General features: G+C 41.7%; 1 protein-coding gene across 1 annotated transcript in view; it reads right to left on the bottom strand.

The window, feature by feature from the left end:
- The window catches only part of bcas3 (BCAS3 microtubule associated cell migration factor), a 347,859-nt gene extending 326,991 nt beyond the window's left edge, over positions 1-20,868 (bottom strand). Inside the window, exons 1-7 of the mRNA XM_069676560.1 lie at positions 20,806-20,868; positions 18,504-18,594; positions 18,317-18,371; positions 18,031-18,106; positions 16,386-16,492; positions 8,070-8,151; positions 1,016-1,088 (exon numbers count right to left, since the gene is read on the bottom strand). Of these exons, the coding sequence (XP_069532661.1) occupies positions 1,016-1,088; positions 8,070-8,151; positions 16,386-16,492; positions 18,031-18,106; positions 18,317-18,371; positions 18,504-18,574 (464 nt within the window). The 5' untranslated portion in view covers positions 18,575-18,594; positions 20,806-20,868. The remainder of the gene's footprint in view (positions 1-1,015; positions 1,089-8,069; positions 8,152-16,385; positions 16,493-18,030; positions 18,107-18,316; positions 18,372-18,503; positions 18,595-20,805) is intronic.
- Positions 20,869-24,073: the final 3,205 nt, after the last annotated feature.

The following is a 24,073-nucleotide window of genomic DNA, read 5'->3' as shown; positions in this document are numbered from 1 at the left end:
TTTCCACTCCCTTCTGCACTTTCTACAGACAATGGGTCATTCCAACAGCACAGAGACTTCTATCCTTCTGTTGTCTCTGCACGTGTCAGAATAGTTCCCTGATGCTCATCTCTCCGTTCAACTGGATCAATCTGCATCATTTCAGCAACAAATAATTTCCTCTATCCTGTCAATCACCGAGCAAATCAACTTGTTCGAAGCATTAATTCACTGTTATTGGAAAAGAGCAGGAGGTCAAGCCTCAAATAAACACTCAGTCGGAGTTGTAACTTTCATGCCAATAAAGACAGAGAGCATCACATGATACGTTGAAAACCACGCCCACTAACAGAATGACTCCAGCTAGCTAAAAACATGTCAAAGGATTATTTTAACCCCAGTATGTTACAATGTTACAATTTCATTTAACAATTTCATTTAGCAGATGCTTTTTTTGTCCAAAGAGACAAAAGAAGAGAGTTAATACAACACAGACAGAGAGGAAAAGCTGTTAACTATCTCAATATTGTCAGTCCGACTCAGTGTCTCTTCTCCTTAGCTAGTTTTTCTTATTGAATGATTCTACAAAATATATTCAATCGATCACCAGATCTTTATATAACCTAACAAGGATAAGAAACCAGCTACAAACCAGTTAGCTTGAAGGACACATCCTATGACAGTTGGAAACATCTATTCTTTAACACACATTACTTTTGGTGTCCCACATGGCTTAATTCAAGGCCCCTTTCTGTTTTCAGTTCGTATGCTTCAGATAAAGCACTTTTTCTACATCTACATTTCTACATTTTTCTACACTGGACCTAAAAAATCAAAGAGTCCCATTGCAGTTAAATAAAATGGCAGGAACTAATACGTCTTTGATGAGGTTGATGGCTAATCAGCGACAGCAACTGCTTTAGTGTTTGGTTGGAACATAGAGTCATACGGTGGCACATGGTAGAAGACAGCCGATGACTTAAGATCCTGTTGAGAGAGGAGGTGATGTCAGCTTTATTATGACACGTGAACTCACCCAGAGGACCCTGTGCTCTTGCAAACTCCCAGGAGGGGCCTCTTGTCGGCGAAACTGTCCGTCTTCAGAGGACCTGCGGAGGAAGGCGAGTCATAGAAAGTGGCAGATGAGAAACAGAAAGATGTGCACACAACAAAGAGGGACATTCTTTAAACGAACATGTGAGGCCTCCAGTGCTGCTCACCCTCATTTAACAGGCAGCCTATTACCATGACAGGAAACGTGCTGATTACATTACTACTGTTGCCCTGTAATTCAATTATGGTCACGAAACATTTTGGATGAAGGAACGTTCTTTTTCCAAAATAAGGACTTATTTGCAAGTTCGTCAGCAACTCTGCTTAACAGCCAGAATGTAGAGACCACATTATTCACATCAAGGCTTTGGTGTTCTGCCCTTTTCAGGTCCTTCACGGTCTAAGTTGTTCTAAAAATGTCTTTCTCCGAAACATAAATATGAAAAAAGAATAATTATTATTCTCCAAAGTTTAGTCGAAGCGAGTAAGATTTCTTCCGACCTTCTTGTTTGTTTTGGGGCGATTACAGTCTGGCAAAAACTCAGGCAGGCGTATTTACAAAAACATGTTGCATTAAGCAGACTGATCCCATATTTTCCCTGATTGTCTCATTCTTGAAGACGGACGGAGGATCAGGGGATTGAGGGGATGGGGGCGCTTGGATTGAAGAAGATGTTACCCTTTAGAAGACTGTAATTTGAGGCTTGACAGTAATCAGCCCGAGTTCCTGTGGTATGGCGTGAGAGTAAATGTGCCTTTCCTACCAGCCTTTAACACTCCCGACAGGATCCTTTTCTTCTTTCATGTGTCCGTCATCAGACATCATTCGCAGTAAAGATATTGAGCCGTTACATAAATATGACTCTCGGAGACTTAGTGAAATGGCACGTTTACCAAAATAAACTTTCTGGGGGGAAAAATGCAACATCATATGGATAGAGAGACTTTTGTTTGATTACCACAGCGATGGACAGTATTTATAATAAGTACTGCAGCTTCCCATGTTTGAATGTAACAGAAGGGATGGGCGCATGTTTAGATAATATAATACCACGGCCTGAAACATTAAAGACAACATGATTATTGTTAAAGATCATATAATTACTTTGACAGTGTGGGAGCATCCAAAGTGTAGCCTATCACACAGCTGAAAAAAGAAATGACAGCCGGTCAGTCTGCAGTTTTTAACTTGCACCACACATTTAAAACATTCCCACACAAATACCTATTTAATGTATTTGTATTTGGCCTTTTAAGCCTTTATTGAGAGAGAGAGAGGATAGTGGATAGCATCGTGAAAGTGAGAGTGAGGAGGCAAAGGGACGAGGCTGGGACCCAAACCCAGGGGCCGCCGCATCCACGGCCGTAGCCCCTGCACATGGGACACGCCGCCGAGGCAAACCGGCACCCCTAATTTTTTAATGTTTCATTTCATGTCAACAAAAATGTTAAGATTTTGGTAGGGTTATACTACATCTTTCACCAGATGAAGGATTTTAGTCACTGGACATCTGGAAGTTAGGAGAGAAACAAGCTGAGTTAGCAGCAGCTCGGCTCGCAGCCCTCGAAGCCCCTCCAAGCTCTCAGTAGAAACCTAGACCGAGATTTACTATCCTTAGCTGAAAACGTACACGTGGCTGCTCAGCACGCAGCCCCTGCTGATATCCTGTCCACGCGGAGTTTCAGGGAAACAATCATTTTTAACATGAAACAGCTTCATTCAGTGTTTTTTACTAGTTTAATTCTCCAGGTGTGTTTGTTTTAGAGTGAAGGAGACCTCGTGGATAATTCGCTCCGGATAGAAAGCTTGTGACGGATGAACTTCTAACATAAAACCTGAGCTTACGTTGGCAGTAGCTCAGCTTGCAGCCCCCTTGGACATGCTGTGTCCATCAAAGAGTGCAGAGAAACACGTGAACCTGCATTATTTAGTTAAGTTGCTTTTACCATCTTAACTTTAAAAAAAGAGTAAAGCTAAACAACTTGAGCACAAAAAAAGTCGGTCTTCGTCAATTCGTCGTTAATTTAACGTTGTCAGGATCCTCTTTAAACTGGCAACATTATCAAATGATATGTTGATCTGTAAAGAGGAAGTCATTGTGATCATATGTTTCCATACTGCCCACCCTGAGGACATGTTTTAATATAGAGCTATTTCCTCAATGCTCATAATGAATCATGGGAATAATGTCGCCTCATTTTCCAAGCTAACGGAAGTTCACATAGGTTGTAAACTCCAGAGAGGATGCGGATAAACGCAGTTACTCCCCTTTGGAACACCAGAACTTCCCTCTCTATTCTAGGAGAGGGGAACCTTGCCTTTTTAGAATCGACACCTATTTTCGGGTCGTTCTCAGTCCGCCCACCCACGGCCTCACATCCCAGACAATTGGCCTTTTAATGGCTCACCACAGTGCAACACTGTTTGCGCCCTAACAGATTGCAATCAGTGTCCTTCCCTTCAGTCGTACAATTCAAATTTATTTTCTGCTGAGGAGAATCGCTCCCCTCATGTGTCGGGGCTATCTGCTGCTTCTTATTACTGTGGTTTGCTTTCATCCACTTCCAGCGCTCTTCAAATGCTGCCATTGTGCGTTGTTGAAATCTGCCAAAAGACCGGAACACGGACGGAGAACAAAAAGGCGTTTTTCTCACTGAACAAAATGCCACAAACCAGCGAGCCTTTATGGCAGCTTTCACAGCACTGATTGACACCTGCAGAGATGAAACCTAAACTTCATGTCTGCAGAGGAACTAATCAGCGGAACAGCTAAAGCATTGGCACCACGGCTGTGAGGATGTGAACACTGGTATGCATGCTGCGTTCAACTTTCCACCGCCTGAACAAGAAGCAGTGAAACATTTGTTTGTCGTCACTGGACTCTTTCACGATGATGAGAGATAATAAATGGAAGCATGTGAAGCTACAAGGAACCATGTTAATATTAACAGTATCATTTTCAGGGAGAGGATTAACATATCATTTTTGTGAAATGTTGGTAAGGGACGGGGAAACTATGACTCTTATTTTCTACAAGAGAAGTTCAGGCGATGATTTCCTGATAGAGCCACTGACAGTGTCAAGTCTGTACTCACACTGCAAGGTCATTCATAGCATTGCACGTCTAAGAAGGGCGTTATATTTGTTAGTCTTTAAATAAAGGCCCTGTCAACCTATGCAGATGTTTCCACGTGTGAGATCTCTTTAGACGTGTCCTCGGGTTGAAGTTTGGTGAATCTGAGCAGCAACAAAAGGAACTGGAAGATCTGCGACTTGTTAATCAAACACAGTATAAACAAAGCGACACCACGCTTATAAAAGCACAATTGTTTTTTTTACTTTTGTAGGTTTGGAAAATTCTGTATTAAACTAAAAATCCCCCATAGTTCGTTCTACTAGTTATAGATTTGTGTTTGTGTAAAATCAACTTTAGTTTTATTGTAAACAACATTTCTCCTGCTTCCAAATCAAAAGTTCTCATGTTGGTCTTTTATGTGCAGAAAATCACAACTTGTCAAGATAATAAAAAGATGCAAAAAAAGATGTTTTTCTGAGCTGGAATGATAATAATGTTAATAATAATAATAATAATTATAACTTTATTTATACAGCACCTTTAAAAACAAACATTATTCCTGTTTTTAAAATCTTTAAAAACAAGAATAATGCAAAGAAAACAAGTTCATGTTCATGATGAAACAACAGAGTACTTATGTTTAACTCTCATGCATCTCTGCACGCTCTCCTCCAGCCTGTCTCAGAGCTGCTGGGTGACGTTCGGCCGCTCTTGGAGCAGCTCGGCTTTGTTCGATGGCTTGTGACCGTCCGTCTTCCTCTTCATCACATTCAGAAGGGTTTTCAGTGGTTCACATCTGGACTGGGCCGGCCATGACATGAAGAGAGAGATGCTGATTTAAGGAACATTTGGAGCGGGCTCTTAATCTTTTCTGGAGCTGTATATTTAGGCCTGATCTGTTATTAGATCTCACTTCCTTACTGTTGTTGCTGGAGCCATTTAGAACCCTAGATGGTGACGTTGACGCATGGCCAGGTATACTGCTGAGATGGGCCAGTCTTTATCATACAGGCAACATGAAACACAAACCAGCAGCAGCCTCGATGTCTGAGAACCAGCTCCTGGTAGATCACTCAACTCCAGTAGGCACGCAGGGTTATTGAGATACAGAGCACATCTGGGGGTGTTCACTTTTTGAAAGTCAAACTTTACCATCTCAGCCATGCATAAAATCTTTGTGATATCTTTGTTAAAATTTGGGTTGTTTCCATTTAGTTTTTATGCATGAATAAAAAATGTGCATAAAAAATCTGGATGGAAACACACTGACAGACTCCTTTAAAGTCCGGAGGATCATGGAGCCAGTCAGGAGGAGGAGAAGAATCATGGAGCCAGTCAGGAGAAGGAGAAGGATCATGGAGCCAGTCAGGAGAAGGAGAAGGATCATGGAGCCAGTCAGGAGGAGGAGAAGGATCATGGAGCCAGTCAGGAGGAGGAGAAGGATCATGGAGCAGTCAGGAGGAGGAGAAGGATCATGGAGCCAGTCAGGAGAAGGAGAAGGATCATGGAGCCAGTCAGGAGGAGGAGAAGGATCATGGAGCAGTCAGGAGAAGGAGAAGGATCATGGAGCCAGTCAGGAGAAGGAGAAGGATCATGGAGCCAGTCAGGAGGAGGAGAAGGATCATGGAGCCAGTCAGGAGGAGGAGAAGGATCATGGAGCAGTCAGGAGAAGGAGAAGGATCATGGAGCCAGTCAGGAGAAGGAGAAGGATCATGGAGCCAGTCAGGAGAAGGAGAAGGATCATGGAGCCAGTCAGGAGAAGGAGAAGGATCATGGAGCAGTCAGGAGGAGGAGAAGGATCATGGAGCCAGTCAGGAGGAGGAGAAGAAACGCTGAAGGAATCCAATCTCAAATATTCTTCCTCTGTTAGTTGATGCAATCCAAAGGGTTAATTATTGATGATCTGTGTAATCTAATATTTAACGTTCCCACATTTCTCCAACCGTTCTTGTCGGCTTCTGCTTTCCCAAAATGCCTTTTGTCCCTGACTGTTAACGCAACACGTCCTCCGTCAGCATCACATGATTCTTTATTGACAGAAGAACTGGTATCTCTTCCTGTTCTATTTGAAACGTCACCTTGCATAACTGCAGCTGTCATTTTGTCTCGTTACTATTTCAACACAGACTGACACAAAGTTTGATTCATTTTTAATGTGCTGGGGTCTAAAAAGACTTCAGGCGGCTTCAGAAACAGTTTGAGGAGGACGAATTCTGAGAAAACACGTGGAATAAGTTTGAGTTAACAAATGTAAACAGAGAACGAGACATGCGTGTTTACCAAAACAAAGTATTAAAGAACCTTAAAGAGAACATGTAGATTTAGGAGAGTTAGAGGGAGATTTCTGAGCGCAGTTTCCAGCCGAGCTTTGGCAGCAGTAATGCTCAGACTTCAGAGGCTCGCCACCGCTGACTGAGAGCAGGCCAACACTAATCGCACATTGACTTTAACATTAGGATGAGGCAGCAGCAAGCACTCTTTAATTTTAATGATATAACGCCACTTAGAAAGCCCACAACCCAAAACTGCATTAGGATGTGCCATACGAGATTTAATTTTAAGTGTCGACCTTGAATGCTGAAATCAAGTTAACCAGCGGGTTTGTGTTCCAGGAAGGACGTTTTGAAGTCGTCCTGGAAGTAAGGATCCTTTAAATAAGACTTCATAAGGAGGTGTGTTGTTCTGCCACATCCTGTCCACGTTAGAGGATGAAGAAGTTACAAACAAAGCAGAGAGCACACAGAGGTGCAACTCTTTTCTTCTTGTGCTGCCGTAAAAGAGACGCTTGCTTAGAAGTCCTGTGAAACAGCAACCAGAGAGCTGTTTGATTCTGCGTGTTAGCGTGCCTCCTCTAAAACAGGAAGGGAAGCACGAGCGTGGATATGGATTTGCGTTAACATTAGTTAATAGCACATATTTCAAACAGCTCGTAGGTCCTGTGCTTTTTTTTTTTTTAAACATTTTTAAGATTTTTCAGGATAAGAAAAATTCTAAAATAACTTTAACTATATTTCTAAAAGACATTTTTGTCTGTGTATGTACAGCTCCAGAAAAGATTAAGAGCCCGCTCTAAATGTTCCTTAAATCAGCATCTCTCTCTTCATGTCACGGCCGGCCCAGTCCAGATGTGAACCACTGAAAACCTCCTGAATGTGATCAAGAGGAAGATGGACGGTCACAAGCCAGCGAACAAAAGTGAGCTGCTCCAAGAGCGGCCGAACGTCACCCAGCAGCACTGTGACAGACTGGAGGAGAGCATGCAGAGATGCATGAGAGCTGTACCAGGTTATTCACCAAACACTGACCTCTGAACTCTTCCTGAGTTAAAACATTCTGTTGTTTCAACATGAACTTGTTTCTTTGATTATTCGAGCTCTGAAAAACATCTTTTGGCTTCTAAACCAGTCGACATTTCCTGAACATAAAAGACCTCAGTGAGAAGATTTGATTTGGAAGAAGAAAAGTTGTTTACAATAAAACTACAGTTTATTTCCCACAAACACAAACCTGTAAATAGAAGAATCAGAGGAGAACAGATTTCTACATTAGTCTCTTGTGTTTTTCCAGAGCTTTATGTGACAACCAGCAAAAGACAAACGTGATAAAAACACATATATTTAGATTTCATGGGAAGTTTAAGGAATAATTTGACATTTAGTCATGTAGCAATATTAAAGTGAAAGTTATTACAGTTGTTTCTACAAAGTAAACTTACAAGAAGTGTTGTGAATGAAAGAAGGACGAGGCTGAAACGTCTTTTAAAACACCAACGAGCACAACAAAGGATCTCAAAGGGAGCTGTTAGGCTGGAGAACCATTGATGGAGCTGATGCAGCATGTTACACCAAAAGTCTAGATAATATCACCAATTTAAAATAATAAGTGGAGTACTGATCAAGGTTTCATTTGAATATCTGCAGTATGTGTTTTAGAGTGTTCCATACTGAGAAAGATACTCACTGATATGAGGCGCCGGCAGGATGCGCGCAGCTCGCACAGGACCGTGTCGTACCGAGAACAGCTCCTGGGCTTCCCCTGCCAGCTGAAACACAAATCAAGTTATCATATGTGCTGTATTAGAGAAAAATACCCTTTTTGCACTCAATAATACAGACAAACAAAAGTGATAAAGTTAAGCTTAAAAACGTGATGATCTATGGAGGTTGTCTGCATGTCTCCATATGCCCTGTTGTGTTCTCAGGTGTCACTCTAACGTCATCACTGCCTTTTGCTGTCTTATACAGAGTGTCTCAGATAACAGCACCTTCATTTGGTCTTAATAAGTGCACATTGGGACAAGGACTCAAGTTCATGTTCTCGATAAAATAAAGTCTGAAATAGCCATGAAGGACAAAAGCCTCGGGGATTTCTGCAGAACAACAAAAGCACAAGGACAAACATTTATCTGTTCACACTGTAAGGAAAATAATCTGTTCCAACTGTGTGAAAGGGACAGGGGGAGGGTGGGAGGGAGAGGGGAGGGGGGAACAAGGGCGGTCCGCTGGTTGAAGTCCCAGCCAAGCCACAGAGTAAAATCCACCGAGCACAGAATAAAAGAGCCAGCGGCACGGCGATGCAAACGAGCTGCCTACACGTACTGTGGCAGAGCCAGCAGGGCCGGGCCGGGGAGACGGGCTAATGCCAAGTGGGCAGGAGCTCATGATGCCTCCGTCCCAGTCGGACTGTTAGCATAACAAACTCTCTCAGCAGTGTTTCCAACAGAGCTTACACCCTCCAAAGATTGATTTCCCCCTAAACCCTGTTTGACCACCTCATAAACCTTCTGCAGTCAAGGTAGCAAGTCAGCTCCTGAGCGTTTGGGCATGTCTCCGATTGTTTGGCTCCAAACATGCCCTGTGTGTCCTCAGCAGGCTGCTTTCATGCATCTAAAACTCGTCCATCACCACCTCCACGAAAACGGACATCTTGAATGTATGAGCAGGTGTCAGGAGGTCACTTCTGGTGTGTTTTAATGTAAAACAAACGTAAAAGTTGTCGTGAACTGACTCGACTCTTTGACTCTGACTGAAACCAACACAAAACTTTTTATACTCTTTATTGACTTTGTGAATTCAGTGTTTGCATCCACAGAGGAGTTTTCTATTAAAAACTTTTTAAAGCAGCTTTTTCAGCCTCAATGTTTAAATACACTATTTTATATACCTGTATAAATGAACTCTGTAAAGTTCAGATGATATAAACATTTCAGTGTCGGAGTCGTGTCCCAGTTTTTAGTCTAAATGTTGTCAGTGTCGAGGGCTTTGTTTGGGGAACTTATGACTAAATCATGGGCTTTTTTTCTTTCATGTTTTGCTGTATGAACAATATGTTAGTAAAGAGTGTCAACCATGGAGTGAACGTAGCCACTACAACGTCACCCATTGGTTCATGGACTGTATTTTGAAGTTTGGCATTCGGTAATATCAGTCTTGTTTATTTGGAGAGCGGTGTTTCGGTTCAAAGAGTGACCATGTTAACTGGCGACTTTCAGCCGAATGCGACTGTGGTTGTCGTGGTTACAGCAGCTGTTGACAACGTGAAGGGGATCCGAAGCTGTCCTTGTGAATGCCTCTTTGTTGTGTTTCATTGTGATCTAAAAATAAACTTCTCTGTTACGTCTTTGAAATGCTGTCAGTGTAAACGTGTCGTGTTCGAGCTCTTGTTGTTACGCTAAAGCAGGAAGAGAGCGAGTCACTCGTTAAACCGAAACACCGCGTGTTGATTTTGGCGCCCCCTGTGGACAGAGCAGTACCTCTTCTCTCGTCGCTGATTTTGTCCTGTACGTGCTCACCCTGCTTTCTGTAACAGCCGTGTGTATCACTCACTTTGAATCTGTGCCCTGCAAAATGTAAACAAAGCCTAAGTTTCCATCCCCTAAGGGCCCGATCAGACAGCAGAGTTTTACAGGCTGTAAAACGCGAGGCGCACCGCACTGCCTTTTTTGTTGAAGCCTACTAACAGATCAGCTCGGAGCGCCTGTTTTTCTACTGTTGTTAAAGCAACCACCGAATCATAGCTGTCATTAACCTAACCGTTATGTTGTGTACTGACAGAAGCCCCGCCTCTCCTTTCATCCGATTGGACAATGAGAAAAAATGCCCATGATGTCGGGCACTTTTCTGCTTCGAGTTGAAGTTCGGAGGCGCTCGGAGCGTTTCCTCAAAAACACACAAAAAGCCTCTCATTGAAAACAATGACGAAAAAGCCCCCAGCTGCTGAAACGTGCTCTGTCTGATCGGGCCCTGAGGCAGCGTGCAGTTAATCACTTCGTCTGACACCCGCCCCCCCGCCAGCAGGTTCAGGCATTAAAAATAACTATATAGAAATAATCAATGTAGTCGCTGATGGTCTGGTTTACTTTTGTAGGTCAGATAGAGTCATCAGAATTAATTTCTGTTTCATAACCATCTAAAAACTCCTCACAGAGGCTTTAAATGTGAAAGTACAACAAGAAATGCTCCTAAAATCATTAATATCATTTTGGCCATAATGGTGCCGCCCTCACATCGACTACAGGTCATGTTTCCAACCAATATGACAAAATGTTTCTCTGCTAAACTCTTCATGGTCACTAAAATCACCGTTTAATTTAATCTTAACACACAGCAGCACAACAAGATTTCAGGAGACAAACAGGAGAAGAAATCAGACTCAAACATTTGATGCCAGATTGAAATGCTTTACAAACACATTTCTTGGCAGATAATCATCTTAGCTGGCATTTAATTTTCACTTCATCATTCACTCTGATGACAACAAAGCAACTTAAAGTACTGAAGAGTCACACGCAGATTTACCAACATGTAGCCAATTACTGAAGTGTTACAAAACACAACAGTGCACATAAAAGTGACACTTACACAGACAAACATTGTTGCTGTGAACTTTGAGTCCGTCAGCGCGCTCCACAGATCAAACAAGTGCACGCCGGCACATTTTCACAGGCTACACTTACATTTAAGGATAAAGGCCACTCTGTTGGAGAGGATTTAAACTTTGCTTATTTCTGGTCTTTATTACCGAGGAAATGCTGCCACAGTTTGAAGCACTTTAATGGATGTGTGTGTGTGTGTGTGTGTGTGTGTGTGTTTCTGGCCCAGTTTAGGCTTCATGCGTTCATATGTGCTGCTGGTGTATTAGGTCAATGGTGTGAGTGGTTTTGTGTGGCGGTGTCTGGCGTGTGTAGCGGCACATTGTTCTAAGTGCAGAATGGCCCACTTCTGTTATTCTTCTGTGCGTTAAATTACAGCGAAGCCTGCATTATCACTTTACGAGTGCTTTAATCTGTTTGTTTTAAGTCTTTAAACCCATCTGAGGGGATGATCGCTCTTTTGTGCAATTAGTAGCCTTTGCAAAGTGGCGGATTTGGAGCTGTGTTTTTTATTCAAAGTGCTTGGGGCCCGGCGGTGGTGGATTAACACTGGAGACACGAGCAGGTTCTACGAGCACTGATAGCAGGAATAAAAGGAGGTTGGCAGCAGGGTTGGATTCCTATACAGGCAAATGGACCTGCGAGCGGGAATAATGGAATTTGCTGGATTAAAATGAGCAGGGGGAGGGCGGGAGGTTAATGCGCCGGGTTATTGTGCATTACCCCGCCGCTCATCCTCGCCTTACATGGCTCTGTGTGACATCCACTGCCATCAACAACATTCCCACCATTACATTAGCGGCCCTGCGTATGCAATATGCCAAATTGCTTTTTCAGAGTTGTTTTCCCTGCGCGCTGTTATTCATTATATTCATTTCATTTGCTGGCTCGGACGGTTTCTGTGGAATCGCAGTGTCTGCTCTTCTGTTTTAATCTCTCAGATGTAATGCCATAAGCTGTGAACAGATATCTGGGCCATATTCACAAGTGAGGCCGCTCGCTAACACAGTGCCGGACATATTGGAGGGTTTGTAGGGAGCAGGTGCTTCAGGGATCACGCAGTAACAGGTGCTTGTTCGGGAGCTTCCATCACATGCAGCCTGTGATGTTTGAGTTTTAAGATAAACGTGGTTATTTTAAGCGTTTTTTCATTTAAAATCAAACATTTCACTCGTTCACCGACAGCTGATGTGGTGTCAGCTACAAACAGTGAGGATGAAGGAATATCGTCTAGGACACTTGTTGGGATGCATTGGATTGTTTCCGATACCAAACATGCAGATCTTTTCTCCTCCTCTGACCGACTGTGCTGCTGATAAATGCACATATTTTATTCTTACATGCACATATTTTTTCTCATTAACTTTCTATTTAATCTCTGTTTTCAGGACACTTTCATGTCAATCTGTTATCCACACGAACAGTATAATCTATCCACACTGCTTGGAACTTAAAGAAACTTCAAGGCAAGTTTAAGCAGCACTGAGGAGGAAGAATAAGTGATGTGGATGTTGTTGCGGCAGCTTCGGGCTTCGAGGTTCGCGGCTTTAGCCCGTAGCTTAGCGTTGTTGCCGACTAGTTCTGTGCACGTAGCCTCATAAGACAACAGGCGTTCACCGAGCGAGAGTCCAGAAAAGAAATACGCCGTCCGTGGTCGGATATAGTCGCTTGCACCAGGTCAATTTTGGATTCAAGGGCAGAGATGGCAGACTTGAATTTGGTAGAGAGAGCCTCCATGTGGTTCTCTAGCAAGCTGGCTAGCGCAGCCATGCTAACGTCTTTCCCGGCTGCATCCTCCATATTAACGCCTTTTTTAGTCTGCTTTTGGGATTTAGACATTTCTCTGCGAGGTTGGATTACTCGATTGATTGCGATACAGTGAAAAAAAAGTACACAAAGAGAGGCGATAAAAGTGTATTTGAGGTAGAAGTCAATATCGTACCATGGAATACAGTGAAACCGGTTTACAACTCCAAGCCGAGTGTTAAATAAACATCTGAAGTCACGCATTAATATCTCTTAAGTCTGGAAGAAGACTAATACAGCTCCAGGTCTGCTGCACATCCACCGACACTTTCTGCAGACACTTTTCCTCCAAGGAGGTCATTTCACCTCGACACGTACGCAGACAGACAATTAGTCGACCACACTCTGCCTCCTATCAGGCGGCTGCAGATGACACCTCTCCGGCGTGAGGCGACAGTAATCTACATCGCCTAAACAGCTCTGTCAGCATCCATACAACCAGTCGCAAGTCCCCGTCTCAGCAGCGTGTGAAAGTGTGTGCGCACACGTGTACGTCCGTGCTCTGCTGGGCCATTACGGAGGGTGTCGGCTTAGCAACTGTCACAAACACTTCACGGGCCACTCAAGAGGCAGAGAGCGGGGCACCTTCAGTGCTTACTTTAAACCCTGCGAAAAAGCACAAGCCAGCATTACCCGTAAACTTTCTAAAGTGAAAGAGAAACAAAGAGGAAGGAGAGCGTGTGAAAACAAGGCGAACGGCGCTGTGTGATTCACAAACGTGTCAGGTTCATCTCAGCAGACTTCTATTCTGACCGGGTGTGTGTAGTGCGGCTCAAACAGCTGTAATCATCTCCTCCAACAACAGGAAAGTCGCCACATCACAGCGTTCACGGGTAAAATAAGAGTGCGTCCTCTTCCCCGGGGCCTGTGACTGTTTATAAAGAGACTGATTAAGGACTCTGGTGTGTTTAGATCTCACAGGATGTATGTGAAGTTTGCATGTTTCAGTGACAGCCCCGACATGAAAGCCGATACTCGGTGAGCGAAGCCTTTGTAGGCAATTTGTTAAGTCAGAGAGCAGACAACAGCCTCTAATGATTTTCCAACATTTTGACTTTAAAGAAATGCATTTTCAAAATAAGACATGTTGCACATTTGGTTTGGGAGGAGTTCTGGGGCTGAGCATCGGCCCAATCATAAGAACATGTTGACTTTCAGCACGCAGCTCGCAAAAACAACAACCAGAGAGAGTTTGTAACCATTTGTTTTTCTTTTTAATATATGATTGATGATAGCTGACCTGTGAGTTAACCAGAATCACTCCTTTAATCATCTCATCAGAAGGGCTCCCTCTTGTGGCCACACTGAAACAGGAGCGCTGATCTGCAGCTCATGCATCGAACATTATCAAAGGACTAAGTTTAGTTTGTTCATCGTGTTTACAAGGAGCGGACACAACATCAAACATGCTACCTGATCAATCCTCCATCAATCGATAACAAAATAACCCTGCAGAGAAAACTTAAATGAGAAGTGAGAAATATTCCTCTGCCTCTGACTGGCCTCCCGTCCTGTGCTAACAGAGAGATGATTTAAAATCAGCATGAAGCTGCATTGTGTAACTCTCACATGTATGCACTGCTGCACTTCTTTTAAAATGTTGTATTTTACTTGATTTTAAAGTCTTTGTATTCTAATTCTTAAATCTAGAAATAAAACCACTGAATACTATTAATACAATATAATGAATAATATTGTTAATTCCGAGGTTTTATTTTTCTCTTTGTTATAAACTTAATTTTTATATTTTCTTCTATTTTAACAAATTTTAATGACGTTGGTTTATTGTCCATCTTAATTTTAAGATTATTCATTTAGTCTATTTCCTTGTGAGGAGCTACGTTCAGATATTTTCCTCTTTGAAAAGAACTTAAATAAAGTTAAATAATAGTAATAATAAATAAAGTTTATTAATATGATTTATTTCCCTGATATTCTTATTAAAATATATCACAGGCTTTTTATTATTATTATTGTTTAAATAATGCTCAGAGCTGGTATCAAACATTAATATTCATGCGTGTAAGTTTAATTCAGACTTCGTGTTGATGAGCCGTCCTGTAGCCGCTGCTACACCTGCTTGTACTGAATTAATTGACTCCTCGTTGCTGATCATAGAAACTGAAAGAATGAAACCAACAGAGCGTGTGCAGCATGTTTCTAATCATAACAGAGTGAAAACTTTAATTTCTTTAAATAGTATATCTTCTTCCTCTTCTGCTTCTTTAGTCAGCTCCACCTGGCTGAGGTCTGAAGGCAACTCTTTCATCGTCTGCCACAGAACAGCTGTATGACCTCAATCACTCATCAATCACCGCCCGCTCGAAAAACAGCTCATGTTCATCCATTCATGTTTATTTGTTTACTTCACACCTTGCTTTTGTTTTAGAATCTATCACTGAAGTTCAGCAGGCCTGACTGGAAGGTGCAGTGCTACTGTTGGAAACAAACACTGTTCATAGTGTGGTCAACACCGCCCCCTAGTGGACAAACGTCTACACTGCAACACAGTGAGAAAACATGCTGATCACTGTGAATGATGACATGATTCAAAACATGACATATTTATTGATTAGCTTAACCTTCATGCACTTGTTATCGTCTTTTTTTATTATTCTGTTTTTTAATGTATATCCAACTATTTTATTGTTTTATTTGTATCATTAATGTTTCTGTGGTTCATTGCTTCAACTTGTTTTACTGTTTATGATATTAATACTGTCGGTCATCTGTGAAGCACTTTAAATTTAACTAACCTGTCTGAACGGTGCTATAATTAAGTTTGATTTAGTGATTGATTAAAACATGTAAGTCCTTTAGCACAAAATAACTCATCAGCACTCTTTAATTGTCCTACATACAAACACACTCTGACACCTCTGAATAAAAGTATAAAAGGTGAAACTTTGTTTAATTCGAGTGAAACTTAAATTGGACGACAGCAAAGAAAGGTTTTGTTATTTATGCATAAATCTGGAGAAATAACTGAAGAAGTAAATAAATATTTAACTTATTAAATAATTATTAATTCAATAAAGGAGGCGATTTTAATCTGAAACCTTGATTAAAACAAGCTAATGTTATGGAGTGTGTGTCACTGCTCTATCAATCAGTCAGTCCATACAGCTGATGAACCCCACGACACAGAGACCTAACAGCTCCTCTTAACTGACTCCTCACTGTTTGGTGTTTCAGCCACTTGTCTGGGCAGAGAACGTGTCCTCACATGTGCAGGGTCAGAAAACGATCTGACCAGAGGGACGCCTTTCAACCCAGGAAGGCCTGTCTATATTATTCAATCACACAATCAATCAAAGGACTGTCAGTAAACATGGAGAGTCCAAAAGTTCAACACCTAAAGTTAAGAGTAAGCCTCAGCAGTCCTGAACAGGCCGAGTCTTGTAAGAGTTCATTGATAAAAGCACATTGTAGATAATTTGGCTGTAACTAGTCAACAAACTGATTGTAGAGATGACTTCAGAGAGCTGGGGCTAAATATTTCAGAGTATGATCCATCTGAACTCATCATTTAATTTAACGGTCCAGGTAGATAATAAATCATTGGTCAGAGTAACAGGCCCTTTCTGTGTGTGACTTACAGAGACACTCCAGATCTGCATCCCGTCAGTGTAGCCAATCATGAGGCAGAGAGGAGGCTCGGTCGTACCGCTGTGCATCTCCAGGAACTCGGGGTTTCGGGCCGCGTCTGTGCAGACAGAAGGTGACACATACAGGAAGGTTTAGTGTTGAATCATGTAAGACAAACAAACCACCAATCGCTTACATCCAGCACACTGTCATGTTACATGTCACATTTTAAGTCATCTGCTTTATCCTTTATCCCACCCCCCCCTTCATACGTACTCAGGGTTTCTGCAGGATTTAAAAAGTGAACTTTTAAACATTATTATGTTGTTATTTCCACACTGCAAAAGAGAGGGTCTGAAAGAAAACTGGACTTACCCAGAGAACATTTACAGAAACAGCTTTAAGGAAGTTGTTAATTTCTCGAACCCTTGTGGTGTGTTTTTTTTTTGTTTATATCGACTGTAAGATTTAACTGTTTATGTTTGTTTGTTTTTTTTATTATGTAATTTTATGTGGTTGATTGTTTGAGATAAATAAACTCAACTCAATTTCATTTAGTTTTTTTGTTTTGTCAGAGCGTGATCAACATTTTTATTTTCCCAAACACACACTGAAAAGAGACAACAAGTTATTAAAAGTGACAACAACCTTGAGGTCCTCAACCACTGCTGCTGCTTTTTCAGTTGTTTGTTTTTATGTGCTTCTGTTATTACTGTTTTATTTGTATTACAATTATTTTTACTTTTATTTATTTATTTTTCTCTTCTTTCGATCTTTTGATAGTTTTGTTGAATAGTACATTTATACATTATTGCTATTGCTGTAGTCATTGTTATTTGTATGTTCTTCTTTTATGTTAACTTAATAAAATATTGTTTCAAAAATAAAAAATAAAAAAGTGAAAACAACTTGACAAAGGATCAACATAAGCCAATGATCAAGCCAATCAGTTTGGAGACTTTTCAAAGTATTTAAGACATTTTAAGGCTTAAAATCCAAAACTCTGATTTCACACTGTGTGAGACATTTAAGGACCCACGGACATCCTGTTTTCATCTCTTCACAGCTCTTTGCTACATTTGTTTTTGGTTGTATGTTGGTTTGATCTTCTGCATCTTCAGTTTTAGGTTTGTGTCACAGTTTCATATCATAATTTGAATCCACATGCACGGCGCTAGAAGGTTCCGGGTTCGAGTCCTGGTTTGGACGGAGAGTGAAGTGTGCATGCGTGGGTTCCCTCCGGGTACTCCGGCTTCCTCCCACAGTCCAAAGACATGCTCGTTAGGTTCATAGGTGACTCTAAATTGCCCGTAGGTTTGATTGTGTGAAAGGTTGTCTGTCTCTATGTGTCAGCCCTGTGATTGACAGGTGACCTGTCCAGGGTGTAACCCCGCCTCTCGCCCAATGATAGGCCTCAGCCCCCCACGACCCTGAACCACATAAGCGGCATAGATAATAGATTTTCTAAATGCAATCATGCATCTGCAGCTTGTGTTTTATATTATACATTCTCTACTAACCATAGAAACTCTTATCGCCCTTTTAGACAGAGACCAGTCCGTCTTCTTAAAGAAGAGCGTGCAGTTACAACTCTCTCGTCTTGTTTTTAACACTCAAACAAACCAAACTTTAGCAGTCTGACAGGTGAAGACGTACCGTTGATGTCGGCCTTCTCAAATCGAACCCAAATGATTTTCTCCTTCTCGTCAGTGGGCGGAGCCCCGGTGTACGCCTGTGATTTGAAATAAAGACAAGAGACTGACACAAACACCAGCATACACACCTCATGTACTGTCTACTCTAAAATCTGTGAACCCCATTTAGTCTGCCAGCATTTCTGTAAGAGAAATAACCCCTTAAAAAAAGAAACTTGCATAAACATTTAACAGTTGGCTAACACTGTGCTTTTAGTGTGAGTGAAAACATGACCGAGGAAAGTTACCTGAGGGACGACATCCTGCAGGAAGGTCACCACACTTTCCATGTAGGACTGCTCCCTGTGACAGAAAAGAGCTCATGTCATCTCTAATGATAATGCATTCATGGACAATAATAAGGACCGTATATTTGTGTGTGTAAATATATGTGTGTAATTAAAAATGGGGGGTGTTAGGGATTTCAGTCCTTACGTAGCAGCTTGTGCTCGCACCAGAACCCCTCCAGCACAGCGACTCGGTCTGCGTGGAGAGTCTGACGCCATTTTGTCTCCTGTTTTTTACCCTAAAAGAGGCACAAAGAGATTTTTAACAGGACAACAGAATACAAGCAAAACAATTAATTTATTTACTCTGGATCTGACATGAACCGACGAACAAATCGCTCTGCAGCATGCAAACACGGCATGAAATCAGATCTTCTGTGAGTAGTTACCACGGGGATGACGAGCGAGTTAAACCTCATGTGTTTCAATGTGCTGAGATAATCAGTCAGTGTGGGTCTGCCCTATCAGAATGAGAGGATATGTTTTTTTGATATGCGTCCATATGAAAACTTTGAATGAAAATATGAAACGTGTCATCAGGTAGTTTGTCCATCAGAGGGCGCTCTGACTCAATAGTTAACAATGCTCTCAGCACTGTCTGCAGCACATGTAGCAGAACATCACAGCAGAGAACTAAGGTTCCCAATGAGGACAGCGCGCTGCGACGTTTTTGTGCTGCCGCTCCGAGTGTTTCAAGGTGAAAATCCCTCAACTTTTCAGAGAGGCATCACTGTTGTCACTCCCATTTTCTTTTAGACAACCAATCAGATGGGGCGCCACTCGCCCCCCTGGTTACCACCAAACATGGAGGAGCAACTTGTTTCGGTTTCGGCCTTTCTGTTGTAGCTGTCCATATGACAAACAAACAGGATCAATAGAGACGAGAAGCCGTTTCTTGGAGCAGATCGGCCGGACACTAAATGTTGCTGTAAGTGTTGTTTTATCGCCTTACGCATTGTTAGCTTGTTGCTAGCTGTGTAGTAAGTTAAACTCATTGTTGTCATAGAAACCAAACCCATGTGCAGCATATTTTCTATTATATTATTGAATATTTTTTCTCTCACCGCACACCGCTTCATCCCAGCGCCCTGCCAGCACTTTTCTGCCAGAAAAAGGCGTTATGTGGACACGGGGCCTGATACAGGTACTTTGTTAAAGAAAGCAGCACAGGCCTCTGAGTACCACTGCAACGTCATATCGGTGCAACGTCACAGAGGGACGCAGGTACATCAGCCAATATCCAAGTAATCAGTCATTTTTCAGTAAAACCAATCCCATAGTGGTCGGGCTCTACTTGGTATAGTTAATAATAATTATTATATAATTATTGGTATAGTCGAACATAATGCAAAAAAAAAGGCAAAGAAACCTTCACAGTTTCACAGAGACAAAGAAACTGACTCCATGTTTTGACTGATGTTTGACACTCAATTGATTCATATTTTACACAAAGAAGAGAAACGCAAACTCTTAATTTTTGCTTTATTAATGACTTAAAAAAATTACTAAATATTAATTGTCATCAAGTAACTCTTTGGTGATGAACTTCTCTGCTTGATCAAATCACTCACATTGCATTACACACTGTGTGAAGCTGTAGTTTTAAGCGGTGGTGTCCTAGCATTCATCACTTGTGTTAATGTTTTTCATCCCAAATTAGACACCGACTATTGAACAGAATATCAAGTAACAATTTGCATCATCATGCATTTTCATACAACAGCAACATCCTGAAGCAGCACCATGGGCTTGAATCAGCTGCCCTAAACATTCAACACAGAAAGGATTGATGGAGAATGAATGGAAGCATGTGCCTTCTACATAAGTCTGACATCCAGTGAAAATGTGCTGCATATCCTCACACATTTAAGCCATACATTAACATTATACTGCACGGATTAACCTTCAAATGAACAATGTTGCTGACACGAGGTCTTGATGCACTGAAACACTTGGCATGGCAAGGATCAGTATTCATCTCTTTCAGTAGGAGCTAACAACTCCACTGACAGTGTATGGATGGATGGAGACCTTAATATAACACTGGTCATCGAGTATGCAAGCATGTCAACAACATTAGACACAGGGTGGTAACAGTGGGTCCATGCTTAGAGATACTGTACATTTGTCTTTATAAACACAGTGAGAAGCTTGCCTGTATTAGCCTCAGTTACAGACCCTGTGTGTGTATTCTGCTAGCTTGCACCACCAGCAACCAGCGGACTAATAAGGCCAACAATTGTGACAATTGCCAAGTAAACACAATACAGCTGTTGGCTAACGCTGAAGTTACATTTGTAGATAAGGACCCCGATGCTAATTTAGCTAGCTAGCATTAGCTGATCAAACTACCTTGTAGTGATAAATCGACACAGTTAAAGCTTTGACGCAGGACATATATTTGTCATGTTTCTGTACAACATCATTTAGAAACGGTGTGAGTTACGAACCGATGTGCAGAACGCTGACTGTGTCCTAAATGGACTTGTGATGGTCCGAAGAGCTCCAAAGCGTCAAAACACAAACAGACTAGATTTGCGGAAGTGTTGTGTAACGGTGAGCCAATCAGAGCACAGAAACGTTTTCGTTAAACCAATCGGGTAACAGCCGGGGCGGGGTTAATGAGTACGTCGTACGTCAGTACATTTAACAAAATAAAACATCCTGTGACAATAAAGCGTTGTATTTTGGCACAGTGTAAATCAAAACCATTAAATTATTGCGATATTAACTTTTACACTGGCAGGGGCATGTAGCACAAAAACATCACAGAACGCTGACAATTTAAGAAGTAAGACAGATATAATTTTATATAATGACAAAAATGAACCACCAAATACACATATTAATATAAACATTTTTTGATAAATTAACATACATGAAAAAAACATACTATCAACGCTAGTTAAAACCTTTTCCTGGTTCCTGTTGTTTTCTATAATCATGTTTAAAAACTACTAATGACTAATATTCAAATATCTAACTTGAATGTCTTGGTGTGAAGACAATGCCATAACATCTGTGCTACACTCCAATGATATTAATGGGAAGAGCAGTTTGTGTTTATGTCCCTTTTAAATTCCTGCATGCAGGTTTAGTCGGGGTAATATTAATAACTAATTTGGAAGAACATGTCATTGAACTAACACCTTAGCATTCTGTGTTTATGAGGAAGCATTCAGACCATCCAGACCATCCAGGCCCCGGGGGACGGCCGCTTCAAGTGCCAATACGGACCAAGCATGGAATTGGCGCTGGGCAGTGGAATCCACTGATCCCCCACTGCTCGGGGCACATGTCCATGTGCAGCCTCTTCACTCTGACGTCTCTCCATTAGTGCATGTCCACTGGTCCCTGTTTGTGCATGTGTCTATTTCTGACCTATGTGTGTGTAGCATGTCCTCTGGGATGAATAGAGTATATCTTCTTCTTCTATCATTTAAAATTGATTCCAATACACTGTGACATATTGAGAATGACTCATAGAGGCTGTTGCAGACAAAGTATTGTGTTAGTAAAAAGTGCAGGTTGATCTGAGTGGTGAAACTGATTCAGCAGATGAATAACTTTCAGCAGCGTCTGCTGACCTTTCACCTTCAATAATTTGATGCTATTTAGCAAGTGCTTTTCTTCACCTGTGATCATATACATTTTGTATTTGAATCTGCATAATTGATTACATTTTTAAAGCCTATAAAATGTTCCACTCTCTGGGAAATACCTATGATTATCATAGTGAGTAAATACAAAATATTCATTCATGTAAAGCGACAACAGGAAACCTTCGTTTCATTTCCACAAGCAGGTGTTACAACTTACTCTGCGTTTCAAAATCCAAACCTCCTACAGGACAGACAGACAGGATGCCAAACATACCAGGATATTTTACATTACAATGTTCAAGTAAGCATCATGGAAGGCTCGGGTTTATGAACAAGAGGCTCAAAGTTTATTTACTGTTGCTTGGGATTTATTGCAAAAAACTAATTATGATAAATGACAACAACAAAATGCATAAGGTCCAATGTCCAGGTGCAGTTCATCCACAGGTGTGTGCCCTCTGGGATCCGCTGGGATCTGCTGAGCCTGCGGTCAGTGATTGTCTCTGCCCTGTGTTCCAGTTATAAGAGTGGAATCTCCAAGCACATATCCAAACACCTGTCAGCGTTTATGTTGCAGGGAAGAGACAGACGGACAAAGAAGAGACAGACAGACAGACAGACAGACAGACAGGCAGACAGGCAGACAGACAGACGGACAGAGAACTTCCTCCTACCATGTAAAACATTCAACAACATGATGATTGAAGTTGTACTCTTAAACTTAGGAGAAGGAAACATGATGTTTCTTCCAGCATATTCATGAGATTACATAAATGTACATTTCATTCATTTTAATGTTTAAATGAAAAACTCTATTTTTACATGTTTAATGTTGTTCTACAGCTCGTACTATTGAATTAATAAACAAAATATTTGATCTACTCAGAAAGAAGACAGAAAGGAAGAAGTAAGGAGGAAAAAAAGGGGGAAGACAGGAGGAAGACAGGAAGGAGACAGAAAGGAAGAAGTAAGAAAGGAAGAAGGAAAGGGGAAAGACAGGAGGAAGACAGCAAGGAGACAGAAAGGAAGAAGAAAGAAGGAAAAAACAGGGGAAAGACAGGAGGAAGACAGCAAGGAGACAGAAAGGAAGAAGTAAGGAGGAAAAATAGGGGAAAGACAGGAGGAAGACAGCAAGGAGACAGAAAGGAAGAAGTAAGAAGGAAAAAAAGGGGAAAGACAGGAGGAAGACAGCAAGGAGACAGAAAGGAAGAAGTAAGGAGGAAAAAAAGGGGAAAGACAGGAGGAAGACAGCAAGGAGAGAGAAAGGAAGAAGTAAGAAGGAAAAAAAGGGGAAAGACAGGAGGAAGACAGCAAGGAGACAGAAAGGAAGAAGTAAGGAGGAAAAAAAGGGGAAAGACAGGAGGAAGACAGCAAGGAGACAGAAAGGAAGAAGTAAGAAGGAAAAAAAGGGGAAAGACAGGAGGAAGACAGCAAGGAGACAGAAAGGAATAAGTAAGGAGGAAAAAAAGGGGAAAGACAGGAGGACGACAGCAAGGAGACAGACAGGAAGAAGTAAGAAGGAAAGAAAGGGGAAAGACAGGAGGAAGACAGCAAGGAGACAGAAAGGAAGAAGTAAGAAGGAAAAAAAGGGGAAAGACAGGAGGAAGACAGCAAGGAGACAGAAAGGAAGAAGTAAGGAGGAAAGAAAGGGGAAAGACAGGAGGAAGACAGCAAGGAGACAGACAGGAAGAAGTAAGGAGGAAAAAAAGGGGAAAGACAGGAGGAAGACAGCAAGGAGACAGAAAGGAAGAAGAAAGAAGGAAAAAAAGGGGAAAGACAGGAGGAAGACAGCAAGGAGAAAGAAAGGAAGAAGTAAGAAGGAAAAAAGGGGAAAGACAGGAGGAAGACAGCAAGGAGACAGAAAGGAAGAAGAAAGAAGGAAAAAACAGGGGAAAGACATGAGGAAGACAGCAAGGAGACAGAAAGGAAGAAGTAAGAAAGGAAGAAGGAAAGGGGAAAGACAGGAGGAAGACAGCAAGGAGACAGAAAGGAAGAAGAAAGAAGAAAAAAACAGGGGAAAGACAGGAGGAAGACAGCAAGGAGACAGAAAGGAAGAAGTAAGAAGGAAAAAAAGGGGAAAGACAGGAGGAAGACAGCAAGGAGACAGAAAGGAAGA

This window comes from Semicossyphus pulcher, unplaced genomic scaffold (assembly GCF_022749685.1).
Source record: "Semicossyphus pulcher isolate SPU_LCO1_2020_fin unplaced genomic scaffold, fSemPul1.0.p SCAF_26, whole genome shotgun sequence".
NCBI classification, from domain to species: Eukaryota; Metazoa; Chordata; class Actinopteri; order Labriformes; family Labridae; genus Semicossyphus; species Semicossyphus pulcher.
The sequence above is the reverse complement of the archived record's forward strand: the minus strand, read 5'-3'. Positions and strand labels throughout refer to the sequence as shown.